Genomic DNA, 23,940 nt, shown 5'->3' with positions numbered 1-23,940 from the left:
TTGATTTACAAGTGATACAGGGCTGACGGAAGCTCATCGAATGCAATAAATTTTAAGTAAATCAATTGGGGAATTCCTTTGCGATTGCGAAATTGATTAAATTTTGGATGTTCTGGAATCATTTTTTAAGAGCACGCGGCAGTAGCATGGCTTAAAAGTTCAACACGAGCTTAAACCCCAGTCACGCATGTGAAATGATGTTTATATTTTTGGGTTTTACGATGTGCGAAACTGTGAGGTCCAATAAAAATGGCGCAAGAGTGAAATCACTTGAATATGGTTTTATATACTGTAACTACAGACAAGACTAGCAAGTTGGTCAGCAAAAATGGAATACGATTAATATTTTGCATATTTAAAGTTAAATTAAGTTATACTTACATTGTCAATAAACAATAATTATAAACGAATTAGAAAATTCTTATATTGTATTTTTTGCGTTATAATTATAGTGAAGACCAACTTAGGCTGATTGCACAGTTCATACGTACACATACCAATTTTATAAAAGCCTTCATTAGCGAATTGATAAATATTCATACGTATACGATATCTAGTGATTTATTAGAGTATTGTTGGGTATGATATTTTCATGGAACCTAGTGATTAGCTATTTAGATTGTGCCACATTGCATTATCGCCCAAGTAAAAAATAGTTGAAATATTTGAGCTGAAAGTATCTACAAAGTGTGATTGACGTTCGGGCACTTACTAAACGCCATTATTGCATTAAAAACATGACAGGTTTGACAGTTTCAAACATCTTAAATTAAAAACTTTCCATTCCGTCAACAAGTTGCAAGGTAACAAGCTGCGAACATGTGATTCTGAAGAAAGAAACAATTCTTACACCTACGTGCATTTGACCATAAAAAATTTAAAATTATTGTCACAAAAAAAAACTCATCCACGTTTCTGAGTCCCGTGTGGATTTAAATAGCCCACCATAAAAATGGATAAGAAGAGACTTAAAGGTTACGCAAAAGGTTACTGGGACGCTTATATCCCTTTGACCAAAACAAAGCACAAAAATTTCAATAAGCCTAAATCACCCTGCTGAAATAATGCCCCAGAAAAAATAGCCGTAAAGACGAAACCAAGTCGAAAGGCCGGCGATAAGAGGAGAGTCGGGGCCAGAAGACTGGAAGTGTTAATGGCCCTAATAGCCAAACGTGATGAGCGTCAAGTGGACAAACAAGCCGCACAGTGTGTGCCGGCCAAATAAATCAGCTCGAAGAGCTGAAAAAAAAACAGCCCCTCATCGATATTTACTTGCGATCGTGGACGGCGGGATGGCGGAGGTGCTGAAGGATGCTGGCACGTGGCTAAAAGGAACTTAATACCTCAAGGCGATTTCCGCCGAGGATGCTGCCCCGAAAAGGATTGAATTACTGGGCTGTCAGGTCAGCTGTGGGTTAATGTCCTGGCGTACTTTAACCTCACAACGAACAAGTTTGAACCCCCTTATCCGCCTTTGCCGAAAAACTGGGTTAGTGGCACAGAACTATTGAGATAGATGCCTGTATCCATCGATCATTGGCGTTGGCTTCTGTATTGCATTCTTTTTTGGCTCGAATCAATATTGATTACAAATCCAATTATGCACTTTCGTACATCCATCATACGCAGCGTTGGCCAGCCACTCACACGGCACAAATAATTTGCATGCAAGGCTGATTGATTGCCCAGCGGCTAAAAGGCAGCTGCATTTTGACCTTAAAAACATTTAAAAGCATTTAAAATGCAATTATTGGGCAGTGGAAAATTCAATTGATGCGCATCCACTCATTTACATATTACATTAACTTCCGCTGCTGGGAAATTGAATTTATTTCGGCTCGCTTAATTTACTTAAATAAAAAAAAAAAAGAAATGTAGGTATATAAACTCGGAGGGCAAACAGCGAAAGCTCTCCGACTATTTGCTTCGCATTCAAAGAGGAAGGAAGGGGTTAAGTGTGCAGTTCAATAAACTCGTGCAAATAAATAATATGCAAATAGCGTTCATAATATATGCGATAAATGCAAGCAATTTTGAATCTTGCGAATATCACGCCAAGAATTGCAGTCCCCCACCACGTTATTTCGTTTTCATATTTTGCGGCGTATTCTCTGGAGCCGCCGGTGCATTGGCTTTTGGGAATTTCGGGTTGAAGGGCGCTCACTTGAGTTCGGACATGATTTTCCCTTCTTTCCACTCATTTTCCTCTCCCCGGGCTTGTTATTGTCTGGCGACAATGGATGCGACTTCACCCGGTGGCGGGTTCAAGGTGCACATGCCAATGAATAAGCCTGCCGAGATGGGAGCTTTCCTCTGAAATAATTTTCCAAGATGATTGGCAGCCCGTCGGTGGATGTGTCAATGTAAAGTGTTGGTGGAAAAATTCACTTTAATTATTGTTCCGCCTCTAGAGCCGCGATATTAAGCACTCAAGAGCGAAAACACTTTGCACCAAAAGTACTAATTGGTAGCAGCCACTCAAACCCATTTCCCACTAGAAAAAGCAAACCATTTACATTAGCTCCATACCCAAAATTAATGCGTACAGTTGCCGGCAAAAGTGTTAGAATTCAAGGCGAAATCCGCTGATAGGCTATTGCCCCATATATGAATTAATCCAGCAAATCAGAAAGCCAAACTTCGGCGATCCGAGCCCAACCCAAAATCAGCCACGCGTCAAAGTTTGCCTTATTGATGAAAATTCGCGCAAAATAATTAAATGGGCTATGTGTTGTATATCTGACATGTGATTATTGTGGCCGCGGTTTGTTATTATGGTGGCTATATAACCAATATTAGCGATAAATATTCATAAAGGCCAAGAAAACAGGCAGCGGGCCATAAAATTGTTTGCCCAGCCACTTAACAGGCCAGCATTTCGATTGTTGTTACTACGCATGTTGCCACATTTTGAGTTACTCTCTCTGTGCATTTTGTCGTCACTGTTGGTGTGAAAAATATGGCGGCATTTTATATGCTTTGCTTTCGGCCGAAAATAGAATGCGTCAATTAAATGTGTAAATAGCTTTTCCCGTCGCCCCCATCCGGATTTTATTAAGCCACACGAATCAGTCGTGTATCATCGATTGCACGCGTTTCATATGAATGTTTAACTGGCCTCTTGGCTACAAAATATATTGAAAAATGGCTACCATTTCCTTCCGCCACAAACACTTTCTTTCTTGATTGATGGAGCTGGCCTTGAAAGATATGCGCATTCGCACTGTTGCGCGCACAAACAGCTCAATTCTATTGCTTAGCTGTGCCGGGCAATTGATTTGTCCCCGAAGCATTTTTCATTTTGCATATCCTCCTGCAGGATATCCGGGAAGTTGAGTGGCTTTTGGCCTTGGGCATTGCATTTTGTTAGCACGACACTTGAAAAGGCTGGCGGTATTAGCAGATGAGTTTCTGTGGCCAATCGGAATCTCAAAAGGTGAGCCCGCATCCAGGCCAAGCTGACATTTGCACTGGTCAGCCGATAAGCTAATGTCATTTCAAAATTCCAAAATTGCAGGACAGCTGCGAGTGTGCACATTTTCATATTTGATTACCTCGGATCACTGCGGCAGAAAGCCCGATTTACGGGGCAATTTTAATATGACAATTTCCCCGGCGAACAGCCAATCAAGAAGACCAACAATGGCTGCCGCTGACACCGCATCAACTGGAAAAAGGGCTGACATGAAGCCGCAGGACTCGGTGATGCGATTATACGGAGTCTGGGGTCTGGGGATTGGGAAAGCTTTCAACTTTCGCCTTGGCCATCCTGACACTGCACAGTCGCCTGAAACAATTTTGTCCGGCACAGGGCAAAAATGTCCCCGCAGTGTGGTCAAAAGTCGAGAAAGCCATTTAGAAAAGGTATTTGACACAACAAATTGTTTTATATTTTCAACACACTTTTTTTTATAATATAATATATATATTATAATATATTGTAGGTGGTCACATAATGTGTAACATATTTTGGGGCTTATTAGGTGGTATATATAACCCATTATTTAAACGGAATGTTACTAATATTACTATCTGCCTGTTTGTGCATATAGTAATGATTTTTTCTCCGTGTGACTATGTGGTTGTCTGGAGCCGTCGATGACAAATGTCAAACGAAGCTCGAGGGCAAACAAAGAATGCAGCACAATTGGGCATCAATCATGCGAAAAATTGATTAGTTCAACTTTTATCACCCCGACCCAATCTGCTGCTCTTCGAAATATTTGTACGCATTTGACACGCTCCATCGTTATTAACGGTCCGGAGAATGGGCCAGAATATTCGACGACCAAGTGATGGGATGCAACCAGGGCGTTGGTTGTCAAAGCGAACCAAAGGCGATGAGCAATGAGCTTGGCTTTAAATTTCTGTGTCAATAGTTTCGATCTGGCATTCTGTCAACTTAAATCTATAGCATACACTTGAGCGCACGAGACCAATTCAAATAAGTGAAGAGAAAAGTCAGGCGCTCGCTGCCATTTCCGTTGCAATTCCGTAAAAATGACAATTTTCATTGCGCTCACGGCAGTTCGTTATATTTTTCGAAGCGGAAATGCACTTGAAAGTGCGCACGGATTTCCGGCTTACAACTACGGCTTAATGATTAAGGCCGAAGCGATTGGTTGAAGGCGTTGAGCGGCGGAAACAGCATTTCCTTTTGTAATGGTAAATGAATGCAATTAGGCTGGGAATATCCCCTTGGCAGCTGCTTGAGATTCGCCTTCACAGTTTACGGCTTTGTTTACATGCGAGCCAAAGAGCTGCAGAATGACAGGCTGCTCGGCCGTATAATTTATGGCCCCGCAATCTGCGGTATCTGATTCCGGCCAAAAATTACTCAGCAAAGTGTGCGTTAAAGTTTTATGTGTCACTCATACGCCATGGTGCACTTTCCGATGCCACACGCAGGCAGCAGTGAACATTTCGCAAAGTACTCTCCGGTCTCTAGTGGGTATTCCCCTCATGTTTTTAACATTCCTTCTGAAATATGTTTGCTAAAAGTCGACAGGAAATGCACATATCAGAAAACAAACTTTTACTTCGTTGTTGGCGTTGTTAATTTAGTGGAAAATAGCTTTTTGGGCACGGACAACTGAGCACGGAGCCGTGAGATTAGTTCTGTGGCTATTTTGGCTTGCCACGTGCCAGTTAAAAATGCTTCGCAAGAGAATGAAGTGTGTTTATAATTGCATTAATGTGGTGCGATTAATAATGTTACAAACTCGCTGAAAACAATGCTCAGGCCAAGTCTTACACGAATTAGCTTTAATTACCAGTAATAGGAGCAACTCTCACCGGTGTCTAGACTTGCAAATTGTTACATTGTTACAGGCGAGTTTGCATATTACTTGGCTGGAATAAACACCTCATTTATATGCCCATCATTTTCAAATGTCTGCGTTGACAATAACTCGGGAGCAGTGATGTTAAAGATTATAATAATTTACTTAACAAAAGGAAAGGAAAAAGGGATAATGGCAAGCAAAATAAAAGTAAAATGTCGACTTAAAAACATATTTGTGATGATCTATTAAACGTGTGAAATACCGAGGACTGATAGACAGACATGGCTAAAACCCGTACTTAGACACACAATGCTCATCACTTTCCAGCGCCGCGTTGTTACTTTGGAGCCACATTGTAAATTATAACACCCATACGCCGCGTGGTCCCTGCTATCTGTCATTGACAGTCAGCCATCGGTAGAACGACCTCCAGCGATTAGTTCGCACGTGTAGGGCGGAGTTCTTCAGATCTGACGAGCGTTTTCCATGTGATTATGCAGCTGCCTGTGGCTAGGTGGAAAATTTAGCAACGAAGGCAAGGTGAGCGTGGTTCACGTGTCCGGGCTTCTTCTCATTTTGAACGGGGCTCTTAAAATTCGCTTCCCCCAGACACGTGAGATGGGATAACACGCTTAGCACCGTTGACGTACGTACTTGCAAATAAATTGTTTATGTGCTTGCGTTTCGGCCGACACGGTAGGTAAAAATATATAAGAAAAAAAGCACGGCCATGAAAATTAATGTGCATATTTTCATGACAGCCAACAATTTGCATATCAAGTGCCATTGGCAGTCGGATACTGCATAAAAGGAAAAAATGTCACAGGGAGTGTGTTCCCACTTTACGGAAAAATTCAAAATGCTTTATTGTTTTTCATATGCATATGAATGCTGATTGGCATTCTCAGGACTGGCGCCAAACTTTTGCCGGCCTAGCAAACAAAATCTAATCGAGTTGTGAATGAAAAATAAATAGCGCATAAATTAAATATGATTTTGAGTTCTCCTTTTGACCTGACCTGCTTCCCATCTTTAGGCAAAATTTCGGAGATCGTAAAAGCCAAAAAAAAAAAAAAAACAAAACGTTGAGCTAAGGGAGGTAAAAGGGGAAAAAAGTACAACAGTTTCCTGTGGAAACATAAAAACAGTTAAAAACAAAAATAATGCCCGCAGTCATGCAAAAATTTTATTGCCTTTGTGCCAAGTGGGGTGGCCGAGTTAGGGCTTTCGAGGAGCCCACTTTTCAGCGGGGAAACTTTGTTTATTCGGCATCAAGCAAGAGCAACAAACAAACCAAGTTCGTCATAACAGGAGCTCTGAGTGTGCCCCAAAAAAAACAGCCACCTTCAGCCAGACCACATCCTGACCAGATTTTAGTTTTGCCTTTCTCCAGAATCATTTCCCATTTGCAGCTCTCTCGCTTGACGAAACACAAATTCTGAAATGCCAACGTTGCCACTTGAATACTAGAGAAAACATACACTACACTTTCGCCATGGAGTGGCCACGTCCTCCGGCGAGAACGAGACAAGCATTTTATTTAAGTAATTATGCATAGATAAAAAGTGAGTCCTGGGAAAACCAGACACGGAAAAGTGTTTTACCTTTGTTACCTCAGACGACTCTGGCATAGGGTGTTGTAAACGTGTGGCTAAGAGCTTCATAAGTGTTTATTTGCAACGCACTACTGCAACCTTGGCTTTAAATGGACGAACCTAAAGGGGAATACCACGATTTCACTTCATTTATAAGAATGTTTAAGAGTTCGAAAAAATGATGAGCTCTCATGGGAGATAGAAGGGCAGAGTGCTTTTATTTTAATAAAAAATAGTTACCATACTCCGGACTTGCTTTATTTTTGATGTGTAAATATGGCCACTGGTGACCCCTGGGACTTTGAAGAAGCACGTACTCACACAAATTCAGATTCAAATAGAGGGACTTGCTCCCACATGCCTGCATTTATTTGCCTTTGTGCAGTGCAGCGTGCAAATCGCCGTCAAAAAGAAGAGTAAAAGCATTTACCACCGACAGAGTGCCAGTGTAATGCTGTTAGAAGCTGGCCTTTCTCGCAGGACCTCCTCAGAAACCCTTTCCCTTTCCTTTCTTCGCTGACCCACCTTGCAGCTGTCACCTTCTGACACTCAGGGCCCCAACCTCAGAAAAACCTTTAGAGTTCGCCCTCAACGCACTTGTCCTGCTGTTGTTTCTGTTGCCATCTTTGTGCAGGGACAAAAGCGTTTTCGTCGAGTGTGACAGTAGCATATTCTTCCCTTCGTCATCGTCATCGCCACCCTCAGCTGGGATATTAAAAAGGAAAACCAGAGGTCTGCCAGTTTACCTTCGGCGGAATGTATGCGCTGGCGTAAATGCCAGACGTGTCCGAGCTGAGCGCTCCAAATCCTTTCCTTTTCGGCTTAAGAATAAATATAAGCTGCCCATTAATCCTTTAGTTCAACATCTTCCACTTAAAGAAGTTTAAACTCAGCATATGGTTATGACAAGAAGTTTAAATGCTCATTATAGTAAAAAGAATTAAATACTTGATATAAAAAAAAAAATGGAATAAAAAATGTTATACATTTTTACAATTTTATTGGCCATTGGCTACTATTTTCTCGCGGTGCGTAGAATCTTTGGCTATGCAAATCTTGCTGATGAACTGAGGACAACTCGCCTTGCGTGAGTAATAAACAATTTGTGCCGGCGAGGTCTAATGCAATTTCTCCTAGCATTGAGCGGGTGTTTGGCGGGTGTCATGAGCTTGCACATAATTGCATTTCGTTGCGAGTCCCATTCCCAGCCTTGGGCAACCGGGTAGCCGGCTCTGGCCCTCCATCCAGCAATCCCGCCATCCGCCGCCCAATCCCCCAGCACTTAATCAAATTGAGCGCTCCAACAAATGTCAGTGAACCTTGAGGAGCTGCGTGGAGTGTTGGCCCTGCAATTATTTGCCACAGTAGTCCGCACAGTTGGCACAAGGTTCAAGAACAGCAGCTCGGCATGAACTTGACGATTGTCAGGACATTCGCCTGAGCGCCATAAAAAGGAAATGGAAAAGCCGAGGAAAAACAGAGGGAAAACCAACACGACAACAGCACGTTCCAAGTGCTCCGGGTGCAAACTAGTTTGGTGTTGAAAATTGCATGCCCATCTGGGGACTGCAGGCGCAGATCTTCAGCTTAGCCGGAATTGCAGGTGCTCCGGATCAGGTAGCCATAAGATGGCATGAGAGTTGTTGGGATTCCCGGACCGAAGTGGTCGTGTCCACGCTGAAATTTACATTTCCTGTGCCTCTGGTCCAGACCATAAAGTAATTTGTTTAATTCCATTAGTGCGCTCGACTACGTGCCCGGCATTAAAATACCGCACAGCGGCCAATGCCCGTGGGTGGGGTTTTCTTCTCTGCCGGTGAGCGGTGGTTCACCATACGCCAGCCACCCCCACCGCCCACTGACCGTGGACAGGGCCTGATCACGCTGCGGGCACGGGGCTCATTGAAAATTTGTGCCAATTAGAGGCGCCTTGTTTCTGGTCTACAGGCTCCGTGGGGCGTAGTGACATCGTCAGACGACGTAGAGCTTCGAAAATCAAATGTTTTGTTTCCTCTGATACTTTTTTTCTATCACAGTGATTGCACAGTTGAAAAAATATTTAGAATATCAGATATCGCCAAAGAAAGTGCAAACATCAAAATATTTATATCAAAAGGCCTTATTTCAGTTTCAGTTTCATAAAGAATACTTAGAATATTGCACAACTTAAGTTTTATATGATAAATATTGTACATTGTATATATTTCATATTTTCATTCAATAAACGGGAACTATTAAGCGAATTCTTAAATTTGTTTCTGTGTATATACTGGATGTTGGGGCCCAGCGAGCGTATACATCTAATGAATTTTTAATGCACTTTCGCCTTGCACTTTCCATCGCACTGTGTTTGCTTAGCTGTCGCGTTCGATTGATGTTAGCAGAGGTGGCCGTCTTTCTGGGGTTAAGGGTTGCGGGGTTAAGCGGCGAAGGGCAGCTGGGCTCGCTGTGATAGGGTTGTTGTGTAAGCCAAAGTGACACAATTGGAATGCGCGTGGACATGTCGCAGGTGCTGCTCGGATTAGCATTGAAAAATAACTATGCTGTCAGCACGGAAAAAAGGATAAGCTGGCAGGAATTGATTGTTTAGAAACGATAACGAGAAGCCAACAAAAGGATGCAAGCCAATCATTTATAATGAACACAAATCGTAAGCAGATTGGGCAATTTATGACGCGTTTTCCAGATGATGTATTCATAGCAACATACTGAAACATCTGTGATGTCATTAGATAAAGACGTGTGTCCTTGGAGAGTCTTTATGGTATTTTGAAAAGCGTACGTATTCTACTTGTTTATTCTGAAGCTATTTACGCGCTATTGTACTGAATAATGCATACAAAAGGTAAACAGATATCCCAATAAAGTAATTATTCCAGAGTCACAAAATGTATTCAAAGGCATCAGACGTTCAGTTCTATATTTTACTCAAATATTACAATATTAACGAAAATGTTGGTAGTAAAATATAATTAATGACTGAGTTTAATAACTGGTAGTTGGCAATTTGCTTCGCTCGGAACGTGATCTATCCGAGCACTTTCATTAGCCATTCCCTGGCGACACATTAGCCGGCATTATTCATGTCTGATGACTGAGCGAAATCAACAACTCGGCCTGTATGAGTTATGGCCATGAATATATCTTGTGCGCCTGCTCCACTGACCTGCCTCCCTGCTGTTTAATTTGAGTTAGACTTTTTGCGTGCCAGCTAATCGCAGGAAATTGTCGGGTTGGCTATTTTCTTTAATCCTCATTCAGTTGTTTCATGTCTTAATTTCCGCATACGATGCGCTGGTTATATCATCAGGCGGGTTAAATATACCCGTCTAGCACACAGGTGTAATATCAATAATAATACGTGCACCTGGCCATACCCCTTTTCTAAATGCGGATACGTTCCTGCTATCCTCAAGGCGACTCTAAGCTGGTGTGTTTGTGTGTGTTTGATAACTATAAAAATTGAATAAAACTGGGCGGAGTCCTGGCGCACAAACACACATATAACTGCGCCACACATATATAGTTATATGGTTCACCTGCATTCTTTTCCATTTTGCTGTTCACTCCTTTTGCTCCTGCGACTCGGGTATCGATTTTCCAGTTAAACCGCCGCCATTTTTAATGGCGTTCATTACTTGCGCTTGTCTTGACTTGTCCCCTACTTTAACTCCACGCCCCCATTTCCGTTTCCGCTTTCGTTATCCTCACTTTGCCTTTTGCTGCGTGAGTTGATTGAGTAACAACGGCATCTATTTTTCGCGACCTTCATTCATCACCCAATTTAATTAGGTTTCTCATAATAAAGTTAATAAATTTGTCACGTTCACATGCACCCTCTAATGGACTTTGAATGGAAAAGGGAAATAGCCGGACAACGGCGAGTTAATAATGCATGCTGGCCATTTGGTTGTTTGGTTGGCAGGGAAGTAAAACTCAGACATTACGCATACGCCACATGTAACGTTAAACCGCTAACGGGCCACAAAAGACCCGGTAAAACCACAGCAGCCATTGCCCTGCTTCCTTACTGCACTGAAAGAAATTTTGTATGATATAGGATACATACGTACAGCCCATTTAGATGTACATATATACTATTCAAAATTTTGTAGAAACTATAAATATTGATAGCAGACATTTGTGTATCGCATTTACTAACCGCAGAACATTGAACTGATGACTGTATTTTTTTTCAAGTGGACGTGAATATTTCTGGGTTTTCCGATGTGTAAAACATGCCCGGATAGAACCACCAGCCTAGGGCAAAGCAATCGTGGAGAACCATCGCTGAATCTGACTATGAAACAGAGGGCATTCCTCATTAAATATTTACACTTTCATAAATGTGTGAGTGCATTCAAAGGTCCTTAAATATTTTATGGCCCAAACGCAACCAGTGAAGGTGAAGGCCCCAAAACAAGAGGCACACCAACGTGGAAAGGAAAAGAGGGCGGCTGAAAAAAGGAAAACCATACAAGCGTGAAAATCGCAGCACCAACAACAAATGCAATGTTTGTCCACGGCGACGTAAGGCTTTTGCCCATCATCTTCGTGTTTCTTTTCATATTTTTGGCTCATTAAGAGTCAGACCGAAAAAAGGTACAGGTCACAAAGAAGTTCAGACTCGTAATTGTTGCGAAGTGACAGTTTGTCACAAAGCCAAAAGACAGAAAGCTTTCAAAATGAGTTGGGGTCGCGGATTTGGGTATCCAGTAGGTCTGTGTTATTATTCAGAAGCTCATCTGGTTTGCTCGTCCTTTTCTTTGTCTGTGTCCCTGGGACTTTCAAATTATTTCAGGCAGAAGAATGTTTCAATGTAATTGTGTGGGAAACACAGTTTGCCATAACAAATATGTGCCATACTCGCATTATAAATCAAGCAGCCACAACATTGACTTAATTGATAAATGCCCTTTTACCCACTCTATAGATAATCTCATTTCCAGATAAATCATTTAATTGCAGTTTTCCGCATTTGCCATTGTTTTTGCGGCTGATGTAATGGGTAAATTTGCATACCGCCCTGGTAGCGAATGCGCAACTTTTAGGGCCATTAAATGCAGTTTTAATTATTATTATTTCACCCGATGCAAGCTTATCACCTTCTCGCTTGAAATAGTTCGCTTTTATAATGTGTTCACTTTCAGCCATTAAACGGGACGAGTAATAGCCAATAAAAATGCATGCGACAATTTTCGACTAATGTTAACCATAAAAACGGCACGGACGAAAACAAACAGAAGCCAAGAAGCAAACAGATGGGTGTATTTTCTCAGGCGCTAATTAAAATATACAAGCCACAGTACAGCAGCCACAATGCGTCAAATGTGGCGTATACGTAATGTGTAATTAAACACACGCACACATACCAAAAGGCGGCGGGGGTAGAGGACTATCCAGGGGGCATTCCCCGTTTTCTCAGTTCGTGCGAACGCCTAATTGAATGTAAGCAACAAGGAGGACAATATAAAAATGTGTCTGGCTTTGCTGATCCTGGTAAATCAGTCGAATTACCCACAATGGCGCTATAAAATTACACTGTGCTCATGTTTAGTTTGATGCCACAGCACATAGCGCTGATGTTTGTCCTTTGGCCCACGAAAAAGAGCAAGCATCAACGCTCAGGAATGCGTAGAAGGCAGCAAGTTAAATTAAAATTTCATGGCTTCCCGTGCCGTGGAGTCGCTTTCATCTCATTGGCTCCTTCTGCTCTTTGGTAATCAAATCAGCGACAGTTTCGTGTGCAAAGGAAATGCCACGGAATCCGGGAGAATAAATCTGCTTGAGCAGATTGTCTGCTTTTCCGCGGCAGCTTAATGCAGGTAGATCGGATTATCAAGTAAATGAATTTCGAAGTAATTGAAGACATTTAAATTTTATTGCAAGCGTTTTGTTTGCGTAAAATAATTACTATCACGAGAAAAGCATTTGCTAAGCCAAACAAATACGATGAGTTTTTTAATTATTAACGAGTGACAAATTCCAAATTCTCTAACCAAATGCCAACGTTTATTTTTTGCCATTAAAAGCAAACTTATTTAGCGTTATTAAAATGCAACTTATATTATGTCACCGGTTACTACATTTTTAACAACTAACGACTCCATAAAAAAATGATTATTTAATAATCCTTTTAATGACAAATATTATTGCGCTATCGATCGCGTGGCATGAAAATTCAGTGAATGGCTTGCGTTGAGTTTAATTAATAACTCACAATGAAACTGAATTTATTAATGAGCACCCCACATCCCTGCTGCTTTGTATCTATAATTAACTTTTTATAAATTAAACTTGACACAAAAATACATTTTTGGCGAGTTCCACAGGCGACCAGTGGTATAGTTTTTCAGAGTAATTTAAATTTCCTGCGGCACTAAACTTTCGGCAGCAGTGAAAATAAGTCCACGAAAGTTTCATCGCCGACAGGTGAAATGTTGGTAGAGAACGAAACTACTCACTCAGATAATAAATTATTTATTTCGGGAAGTCACTCGGTTTTATCGCGGCACTTTCTTATCCAGTTCTACTAATTGATCGTTAGTTAATTAAAATGTTTTTCTTTTGTTCCGATGGCCCGATAACTGGCGCACTGATCGATTTATATGCAAATGACCCAACAAGTCGGCGGCAACTGATTCGAAACTCGGCCAGCGGGAACTTCAAAACTCTGGTCGCAGCGAGTGCAGTGCGTCGAAAGCCGAAACCGAACCGAAAGCGCAGCCGAATCGCATCGGATCGAGCCGAAGTCGTAGTCCTGGAACGAGGACACGTCTGGTTTCCCTCTTGGTCACCCCCTCCCTTGGACTCAAGACTCGAGAATCGAGAATCGGGACGGGACTCGGTCCCCCAGTTACAGACTCGGGGTTCTTGGCACTCGGCTCGACTGCTGCGTTCAGAGTTCGTTGCGAAACTGTCTGGTTTAGGCCACTTTTTTCGCCTCTTGGCCTGGCCAACTTCCTGCACACACGTTCGAGTTGGATGCTCCTTCCGCTGGCCCGCAAGTTGGGGGTGGTAAACACAACATAAATGGCTTGCTTTTTGGCAGTTTCCGCATCGGTGATGTAAGTTTTCGACACTTGTTGTTTGTAACTCTGGTGCAAACTTTTCGCAGCCGGGACATGCTAATGAAAGTGGAAACTTGGGCCATCTTCAAGAACTTTTGGTAAAGAAAACTTTTAGGACTTTGACCAAAACGCATTGATGGCACATTGATTTCTATGCTGACGTTGATTTCCTCGAAGAGACAAAGGCTGACTCAACGAGTTCTGGAAGCTTCGGTGTCATTCAATGCGGATAGGTACATGGGTTCACTCTCATATTTCATTTACACGTGGCGTGCCTAAGACTACCGCAACAATAAAGCAAAACACAACCCCTAGAAATCAACACCCACCCCAAAGCATCCCTTCACAACACGTTCGAGTCGACTTGCAACTGGCTCGATGAGTCCGCTACATGTTTCAGTTGGCGCAGCGGAAACTTCCGCCGGTTGGGAGTATTTGAGTTGAACTGAACAGGGGGAGTTGGGGGTTTGTGGGTTAGGTAACGCAGGTCTTAATTGGGTTTGCGGGGCTCTGGAAGTGCAACTCGGTTTGTGGCACAATCGGTTGCTATCGCATGTCAGAGTTCATGGCGGTCATTAGCTTTAGGGTTTTAGAGACCCTAAAACGAGGATGCCCCGAAAAGGTCAGTTGGTCACATTCGCAATGGTATCGGGATCGCATAAAAGTCTCGATTTCATAAAACTGCTTTTTATCATAACGAAGCTGGGTCAAGCACCTCCATGCCCTTCCAGAGATGAAAGTATCGAGTTACCCAGCAGCCAGCGCAGTTATGTTATTAACCCGCGCTTCGGGCACAAAATTCTGCCATCAGCAACAGGAAACTGATTAGTTTTGGTAGGTGGATTGTAGTAGAAAAGTTGGCAGCTTAAGAGTGGGGGAGAAACCTCCCAGCAAGTTAACTCAGAGGAAGAATTAAATGAGAACGGAAGAAAACATCTCGGAGGGGAGCCCTACACTGTAACTCAAGATGGTAGGAAGATCATTACACTGATCAATGAACCCAGAGATCCGGATCCAGACATCAACGTCATCCCTGCTTCCGATCTGTCTGCCCTGGGATCACTGGATGACAGGTTTTTTTGGCTTCCTGAGGCGTCAATTACACACAGTATATGCTGTATCTCCTGAGAGCAACAGATGTCCCCTGAAAGATCACTAACCATCTCAGGTTTCGCCAGACAGAGTTCCTCTATTTTTGTCATCTTCTTTTTCCCTTTTTTTCATAGTGGATGCAACATTTTGTAAAACAAAATTGCAGAACAATGGTAAAGCCATCCGCAGGGATATCAGATGGCAACACGTCCTGCGCACCCAACTCCCCCTCAGATAAGTAAGAATTATTGCTTACTACGCTGGCAGCAATGGATGCTCTTATTGTTGTTAATGCCAGTGGCAAAATGTAAACTTCTATTTCCATGGAAATAATTTAAAATGCGTCTGTTTTCGGTTTCAATCACAGAGAGAAGAAAATCCCACTTTAAGAAGGAAGTTGTTGCCAATTGAAATCAAATCGAATAATACGAGATTATACTTTCAATAAATGCACAGAAGTTTTGTATGCAGACAACAAGCCATTTTTTGGGAAGAACTTTAACACTACAAGAACATGAAACGTACCTAATGTCTAAAAGATAGCATTCCTTAAAAAACTAAAAAAAATTAAGTGCAGGCAATAAAAACAAATTAATAGCATACTGTAATCAAGCAATAAAAATGCATAAGTAATTAAATTAAGTAAAAAAAAAAAGTAAAGTAAGCCGAACTAAAATAGTTTTTATTAAAAAACATTAAGAAAGGGATGTTCGGAAGAGTTTGAAATATGAAATAAAGGTAGTAAGCTTTTTAACTTAAAAATATACCCTCTGGTTTTCGTGGGTTATATGTTTTGACTTGGCCAAATGAGCAATTGGTAGCGTCAGAAGCGGGCCCCGCACGCGCTTTAGCCTTATTTGGCATGCGGACCAGACACCGTGCAAAACACATTATGTTTATGAGGCTACCAGGCGAGTATGTGACTAAGTCGCTGGATCTAGGCGTGCGAACGTCTCCGCCGTATGATGGGCATTACAATCGCTCCAGTGGGTGCGCACTTTCGGCGAATACTTCGTGGCCAGATTGCCAATTTTCTAGAGTGCGGCTCAGACCATCCCGTGGGAGACCATTGTCCAGGGCCTACGTGATCCACTGGGCATTTGCCATTAGCCGGAAGAGGAAAAACCGACTGGCCAGTGCCAGTGCCAGTAGGGCGAGCCCTACGATCAGGAAGTCCGATGATCGACGTCGTCGCCCGGGTTCAGTGTCCGGTTTTTGTACTTGAAACCCAAATTACGCAGTTCCCGAAATAATACAGCCCAGCCTCCTCCAGTGGGTTGATATTTTTGGCTTAAAGCGAAAGTACCGCTAGGCGGTCATACTGCAAGTGCGCAAGTGGGCCGAAAATCCCGAAAACCCGCCCGTGACGTCACTGCCGGTTCAGCTGGTTTTCGGTCGCACTGAGAAAAAAAGAGTCTGGATTATGAACTCCAATCGTAAAGCGGATTGGTATTAGGTGCCATTACTGAGGGGGAAAAGTAAATTACTTTAAAATCCGTATTAAGTATAAATTGTTTTGGCAACTTTAATTAAGAATGTGAATTGGTTTACCTCAGTGTATTTATAATTATTTTCGGGTAGCCTCTCGAGTTCAGATGATTAACGCTGAGAGTTCGATGGATTATATAGGTGTTGCATAAGAGCAGTACTTCATCGATTGACCCTCCTTTGACCGATTAGTCTCAGTTAGTCTTGTTAACAACTTTGGACATGTGCCGTTTTTGCTCAGTTTTATGGGGATATATACTTTAGCAACCTGCCAAATGTATAAGCCGTTAAAAGATTCTGTATAAAAACAAAAATTACTGTTTTATATCTATATATAATATAGACACACACCAATTCGACTTTTTGAATTTCACGAATGAATTTTAATGAATGATTCCGAATAAGGGTCACTTGCTCGCGGAAAGTTCCCATCGGAGAATGATATTAACCGGACCAGTTCCATTTAAATTATGCTCGTTAATCATCTTCGATCGGCATTTAAAAATCAATAAAGCTCGCACTTTATTGTGCGAAAACACGATTCAGGAGGAGCCAATGACTGCCCCTTTCGAATGACATCACACCGCATCTCTGACTTACTTTAAGCACTTCGAGTGCGTAAGACTGGGGAGGCTTAAGTCTAAAAATAATACGAGTATTACAGTTTTGGGATAATCCGGTTTTTCCTCTGTTTTCTTAAAATATCAAATCGATCAATTGTACGGGACTTGATGATTGTCAAATCAAATTGGTGTGGCTTAAATCACCGTTTCTTAAAATAAAACCCAAGCCGATGCCCATGTATATAGATATATATCTATAACATGCAATAGCGAGGATAATGTCGAAGATATATAAGTAAAAATAACAGTCTTAACATGATATTGCACGCCCCGTGCGACGATAGATAATTCTATTAAAGACGTTTCCACGTTTTCTGATGGATAGAGTATCCAAAGCACTGGTGTCATTATAGTTATTATATTAAGAAATTAACAAACCTAATGATTGATATTATTATTATTATTAATATTATTATTATTAAGCAAATTTGAAAACAAATAAATACCTTGGAAGTGTATGCTTACGGCGACCTAAGGTCTGAAAAAAGGACTGCAATTTTTCACACTAATTTGCTTGAAAATTTCCTACCCATACTTCAAACAACAAGTTAATTACTTACTCTTCAGTCATCCACTGCAATAAAATGGGGCTCTCGAACATCTGGCTTCTGGTGAGTTGCCTGCTGTGGACCTGCCTGCCCCAGAGCCAGGGAACTGTGTATCCGAGGGACATCCTTCTAAAGACTCCCAAATTTCGACGCGTCTGGGGCGGTGTGCAGTCCAACACAGGCCCGAATTTCGGAGGCTGGCTGCTGCGGATCCTAAACGGTGATGGTAACTTTGCCTGCGGAGCTGCCTACTATGCCCCTCTGCTCGTTATTACCTCGGCCAACTGTATCTATCCGTATCGGAACAGCCTTGAAGGTGCCACGGTGGAGGGCACCGCGTTCTCCGAATGCGATAGGGAGAACTATGCGGATATCGATTCGATTCAATTTCCCGAGAAATTTGTCTACCAGAAACTCTACATGGACGTGGCAGTAGTGCGTCTAAGAGATCCCGTTAGGGGACGGCTCACTGAGTTCATCCGTCTTTGCACCGTCAAAGTGCAGCCCAAAATGCAAATGGTGGTCTTCGGATGGGGTTTCGACAATACGGAGGTGGAGATACCCTCATCGGATCCCCGAAACGTTACAGTGACTATTATATCCGTTAAGGAGTGCCGTCAAAAATTCAAAAGCCCAAAGATAGCGAGCACATCAGTCTGCGCCAAACAGCCCAAGAATCCGAAGCAGTGCCTCTACGACGGTGGAAGCCCCCTGATTTACGAAAGAGAGCTCTGCGGCGTCGTGTCCTTCGGATCACACTGCATCGACACCTCCAAGCCCGGCATGTACACCAACATCAGAAGAGTGAAACGATTTATCACTGAAACGGAAGAAGCCATAAATGCCGGTGATGTCTTCAGATCAACTAAAGTAGTTCAAGAAAAGAAGAAACCACCAAAGAAAACAATCAAACCAAAATCGAAACCAGTAAAGATTAGAACTGTAATGGTGGAGCCCTTGGTGTGTTGAATGAAATACAACCTAAACTTACAAAATTTAATGGTTCATTCATTTGGGGGAATAGCGTGAATTCATATAACATTTTAATATTTATAGATGCGTTAAAATCTTCAAGTACTCAAGTACTCATCTTTAAAACTAATCTTTACCTTTTGTGCTCCATATACAGGAAGTTTTGAAATGGGGTCTAAACCATTCCGCATTACTAATTACCTTATCAAATGAGTGTAAAAGTTATCGTTCTACTTCTGCATGTTTTTTTCCAGCTCTGTCAGCTATTTAGTATGTGTACAGCTCTGACTTAAACGCTTTATATTATGAAATATATTCGGGAAATCTTTTCAATCGCTCTTCTCCTGATAGAAGTCGGAGCTGCACACTCTAGTTGGTGGAATTCTTCAGCCTCATACTTGCATGGTAGGCCACCAGTAAGAACACTGAACAAGAATGGAATTCGGCGGACCTCGGGTGGTCATGCGGTCCCTTGGCTGTTAAGGATAGTTGATGGACCTACTTTCGTCTGCGGAGCCTCGTACTTAAGTGCTTTGTATGCCCTCACCTCAGCAAACTGCATGCATAGTCATAGGTCACAGATGGAGTCGCTCAGTGTAGAGTTGGTATCGTCGGACAACCGGCAGGATAACCAGCATAATTCGCACGATCCTCCAAACGCACTAATCCGCAGCATAATTGTTTCGAAGGACTGGCACTGGCCCGGAACTTTTATGGATGTTGCTGTCATAGAACTGACCAACCGCCTGCGTGGCAATCGGAATAATTATGTGACCCTCTGTACCAATCCGCTGAGCTCGTACAACAGCCTTTCAGTTGTGTCCTACGGCGCAGGACGCAACGAAAACGTACGAACAGAGGAGATCGAGGTGCTCAACCGAATGATCTGCGATTCGGCATACGGCAATTTCCTTCTGCGCGAAACTGTCGCTTGTGCCAAGGAATTTAAAAAGAGCTCAGACTGCATGTTTAGCCCCGGATGTCCTGTGACTGCTGGCGATCAGCTTTGTGGTATCGTGGCCTGGAGTCCCGCCTGCAAGAAACCCGCTTTACCCGGGATCTTCACCGATATCCACCAGGTCAAACGGTTCATTCTGAAGGCGATCAGTGAAAACTCCAAGGGCAGTAGCCATCCAAAAGCGAAATCAGTTAACGTACCCGAGTGGCACTCGGGCTTCTGGCTAAGTCGATAAGCTCATTGTGTGCATCCACTTTTTCTTCTAATATCAAATGTAATATACTTATTATACATATTCAATAAATATTTAGTTCAATATCATGTTATGTTGAAACTCATCAAAATTAATAGCATATAATTTCGTTATTTTGGGAATCCCCAAAAATAGTTTATTCTACACTTTGCTTGTTGGGTAGCATGAATGCAGCACGCAGCTTTTGCAAGTGAGCTAAGACCACATGGCTTGAGTACCAATAAGCAAATACACGCTCCCTTACCTAGCAGATACACACGCCGTGGTTGGCAGAGCAACCTGTCGAAAACTGCTTGTTTCGATTTTTAATAATCGATAGCTTTATTGCCAGACAGTATGACTTATAAACTAGAAGCCGGTCACATTGGTCAGCTGAAACCAAAACACAGCAGTTAAATACGAATAAACGCGAAAAATACAACTAAAATGGAGACTGTAAAGGAATTGGTTCAATTCATGCAGCCGAATCAGCGGCTGGACTTAAAGGCGGTAGCCCTAACACATGTTTTAGGTGTGTTTCAAGAAAGATGAGTTTGCACGGCTGCACGTGCGTTTGTTGTGGGCAACTGTGACGTCACCGGTGGCACAATGTATCTATTTACTTAAAATATTCGTAATATTCAGGATTGACTGGCAGCACGGAGGGCAAATCAGCTATACTCTCGCTGGATGATATGCTAATGGCCATTTTTGGACTGACATTCGATGGAAATCAAACGGTGGCCAAGGATGCGGTTCTAAGCCTAATAAATTTAACGGCCGAAGAGGAGGCAGCAATTAAAGTTTTCCAACTGGCGAAACAATTGCAACCGGTAAGTGTTTTAAAGTAATATAATTAATAATGATATATTTATCATTTCTCCACTTTTCAGCCATTTGCCATCGTTGAAGTGGCTGCCAAGGAAATAACCAACGAGCAATCCGATCTGGCTGATCCCTGGAGCATGGTCTTGAGCAACCTAACGCGAGTGGAATCTCTGGTCCACGAGATCCTGGACACGCTGGAAAAAGACGACCAGACGCTGCCCCGCTTGGCGAAGGCCTTTGCGCAACTGGATTACAACAAAAAGAAGGCCAAGCTGCATTACCTGGCGCCCATCTTCTGCAATCTGACGCAGGTTTCTCGAGGCAGGGAACTGTGCTGCCATCGCAAGTACCAGTTGCTAGAAAAACTACTGCCCTTCGCCTCATTCGAGGGAAGTGTAGTGCGGCGTGGCGGCACCATTGGCATTCTGAAGAACGTTTGCTTCGACACGGTCTACCACGATGTGATCCTAAACGAGCAGAGCAGTATTCTGGTGGCAATCCTGCAGCCGCTGTGCGGTCCAGAAGAGTTCAGCGACGAGGACAATGAACTGTTGCCCATCGAACTGCAGGTGAGATCTATACTATGCAAAATAACAGACCATCTCTGCAACCTTTGGTTTTCCAGTACCTGCCTGAAAGTAAAACGCGAGAAGAGGATCCCGATTTGCGCAAAATGCTGCTGGAGTGTCTGCTGCAACTATGCTCCACGCGTCGCAGCCGGGAGATCTTGCGCTCCAGGGGCGTCTATGAGATCCTGCGGGAGTACCACAAGTGGGAGGCCAAGGTGGCCAAGGACAGCGACTGCCTGCTGGCCTGCGAGAACGTAGTGGACATTCTGATCAAAAAAGAGGAAGAGATTGGCCTGGACAACTATAAAACCGAAGTGGAAGTGCCTGCAGAGCAGTCTGAAAAATTCGTCCAGGAAGACGCCGCCTATGTGAAGACTTTGCTTGATTGAATCAACGTAGCAACCTGGACCGTTTGTAAATATGTGTAGTGTTAGTAAAAGTCATAGACGAAATCGAACTTTCAATATATGTATGCAGTTTTTTATTCAGAAATGCTGATAGTTTAGTTCGTAATGCTTCAAAATGTTGCACTAGAAAAAGTTGTACGCACACATTCAATTGCAGGGTAAACAGATTCAATTTCGATTTTCAATTCAATTTGATTAGTTCAAGTAGCGTCGTTATCTAGTTTATCTAATTATCGTTAATCCATCGCTCTGCCGCCTCAATTGTATATGTATAAAGTTCTCCTTAAGTGCTAGATACATTTGCATTCAAAAATGTTTGGCATTCGCCTTGCCATGAAACGTTTAATGTACTCTTGTGTTATTTTTACAAACTTTGCTTGGTCGTTCATTGTGTGTTAGAGAGTTGAAGAATTCAATGGCCCTTAGCCGGGGAGCCTTTATAGCCAATAAGTGCGTATTGTGTTTGCTTTCGATTAGTTTGCGTTTAGTTGCGTGGCAAGCAAGCGATTTCAGCAGAGGGAAAATGCGAATTGCCTGATTTTGATGTGTTGCCTGTCTGCTACCGATCAAAAACCGTTGCGTTCTATCAAAACTTCTCCACTTGTTTATACATAGTTGTTGATTTTTATTTGCGGAAACCATTGCAAGCTCGCTTAGTCCGAAAAATGAAGTACCGACATGCGAAACATAAACAATTTAAACTAGAATTCGATGCATATCGAATGCCATTGCCGTGGACTCCGACCCATTCGTATAGTATTCGTTTTATTTAGTTTGGTCCTATTGGTTCGCCCTATCCATATGAAAATTTAGCTCGACTTTACAATCAAGTATTTAGGCTACGCGTAATTTAGAGAGTTTTCAACTTAGTCGTTAATTAGTGGCTTCACTTTAGTTATATTTGGTTTTGTTAACTTATAACTTTTTCCTGCATAAAAGGGGGATGGACGAAAACTGCGAGCACAAGTTGGAGTCTGAAAAACCAATACCATCTATATTATTTAAATATTAAATAATAACCACGTATTTCTCAAGCTCTTTCTCTTTCTTCATGTTTGAAATTAATCTTTTGATAAGGAAGTTTTATGATCACCAAATGGAGATAACAACACACGAACGTCTACAAAAAAGTGTCGAATTTATTTGTGATTAACAGGCAATAAGTGGAAATGGAGCACCTATCTGGCCTCCATGCGACGGGACAGAACCTCGTAGGCGAAGATCTTCACCTCCTCGGAATCGTAGGGAATGTACAGGCAGCCGTGGGACGGATGCACCTTGCCCACGGTCAAACTGCCGGCATGGTAGCCCCTTCCGGCGTACAAGGTCTCTCCGTCGACATTCTGGCCCACCTTGACGGCGCCGGGAGGCACCTCTCCGTTCTCGGCCGGCAGCCACTCGTAGTTGAAGCCGCTGAGAACCTCGTAGTTCTCCAGCTCCACCTCCTGGTTGGCATACGCCACGTAGGCCTTGCCCTTGTTGGGGATAATCTTGGCCGGCAGCATGTCGTTGCAGTAGAAGGCGCGGCCAATGAAGATGGTGTCGCCATCGGAATCGTGGCCAGCCACTACGGCTGCCTGGGGAATTGCTCCGTGGCTGAAGTGAAGCCAGCTGTGACCTGCAAGTCAGCGAAATTATCCCGCTAAATTGGAGAATCCAAACGGAAAAGGGGAGTGTGCCAGTGCTTACCGTCCATTTCGATTGAGCTGCTTGAATGTACTAAGCAAGTGCGATCGTTATTCTTGGCGGCTGCTAGGCAACACCTAGGTAACCGATAGCCTATCAGGTTATCCGGACATGATAACCAATCTGCCGGTGAATCAACCGCACCAGACTGGTAAGGCGGTAAGTGTTAGTAGTTGGGTGTCTAAATTCAGAAGTCTATATAGCAACAAATTGTGTCATTTATGACCGGCATTTATGGCTTGATTTAGTACTTAATAGAAGTAATTTTTAATATAAACAACTAGTAAATAGTTCAGCCAGTTCCGAGTAATGCGAGTAATCTATTTGCGGTCTGATAATGCAAATCATGCAAGTTTAAATAAAGATGACGTTATTACATCAATCTATAAAAAAAAACTCACTCCCACTTTGTAGCTCACAGTTTTCGTTGCTAATTTTACTCACTAATCCATTTACACAACTATTTATAATCTGCCCAAAATTCAGCACTCGTTTAACAAATAGGTAAATTGTTTTTGTATATGTACAATACTCATCTAGAGAGGTGAAAAATGCTTACTTATGCCATGGTAAAACACATCGTATAT

General features: G+C 42.6%; 5 protein-coding genes across 5 annotated transcripts in view; 3 read left to right on the top strand and 2 right to left on the bottom strand.

Moving 5' to 3' along the window:
• Positions 1 to 13,790, bottom strand: part of LOC27206843 — a 33,909-nt gene extending 20,119 nt beyond the window's left edge. Inside the window, exon 1 of the mRNA XM_039294678.2 lies at positions 13,345 to 13,790. The gene's annotated coding sequence lies outside the window, so the exon portion shown is untranslated. The remainder of the gene's footprint in view (positions 1 to 13,344) is intronic.
• A 3,916-nt stretch (positions 13,791 to 17,706) lies between these two features.
• Positions 17,707 to 18,696, top strand: LOC6729728 (seminase). Its single transcript, XM_016174653.3, has one exon. It carries the CDS (start codon positions 17,738 to 17,740, stop codon positions 18,668 to 18,670), a length of 933 nt encoding a protein of 310 aa, XP_016036383.1. The 5' UTR covers positions 17,707 to 17,737; the 3' UTR covers positions 18,671 to 18,696.
• Positions 18,697 to 18,934: 238 nt separating this feature from the next.
• On the top strand, positions 18,935 to 19,952 carry LOC27207792 (seminase). The gene has a single exon (XM_016183462.3). It carries the CDS (start codon positions 18,979 to 18,981, stop codon positions 19,864 to 19,866), a length of 888 nt encoding a protein of 295 aa, XP_016036382.1. The 5' UTR covers positions 18,935 to 18,978; the 3' UTR covers positions 19,867 to 19,952.
• A 254-nt stretch (positions 19,953 to 20,206) lies between these two features.
• On the top strand, positions 20,207 to 21,728 carry LOC6729727 (protein HGH1 homolog). The gene is made up of 4 exons (XM_002104997.4): positions 20,207 to 20,395; positions 20,509 to 20,696; positions 20,757 to 21,260; positions 21,317 to 21,728. The coding sequence occupies exons 1-4, from the start codon at positions 20,311 to 20,313 to the stop codon at positions 21,647 to 21,649; spliced, it is 1,110 nt and encodes a 369-aa protein (XP_002105033.2). The 5' UTR covers positions 20,207 to 20,310; the 3' UTR covers positions 21,650 to 21,728.
• A 1,060-nt stretch (positions 21,729 to 22,788) lies between these two features.
• LOC6729726 lies at positions 22,789 to 23,909 on the bottom strand. The gene is made up of 2 exons (XM_002104996.4): positions 23,357 to 23,909; positions 22,789 to 23,285 (listed from the first exon to the last, which is right to left on the bottom strand). Exons 1-2 carry the CDS (start codon positions 23,361 to 23,363, stop codon positions 22,846 to 22,848), a joined length of 447 nt encoding a protein of 148 aa, XP_002105032.1. The 5' UTR covers positions 23,364 to 23,909; the 3' UTR covers positions 22,789 to 22,845.
• Positions 23,910 to 23,940: the final 31 nt, after the last annotated feature.

The sequence above is a fragment of the Drosophila simulans genome, chromosome 3R (assembly GCF_016746395.2).
Source record: "Drosophila simulans strain w501 chromosome 3R, Prin_Dsim_3.1, whole genome shotgun sequence".
NCBI lineage: Eukaryota > Metazoa > Arthropoda > Insecta > Diptera > Drosophilidae > Drosophila > Drosophila simulans.
Note: the sequence above shows the minus strand (reverse complement) of the source record. Positions and strands in the feature narration are given on the sequence as shown.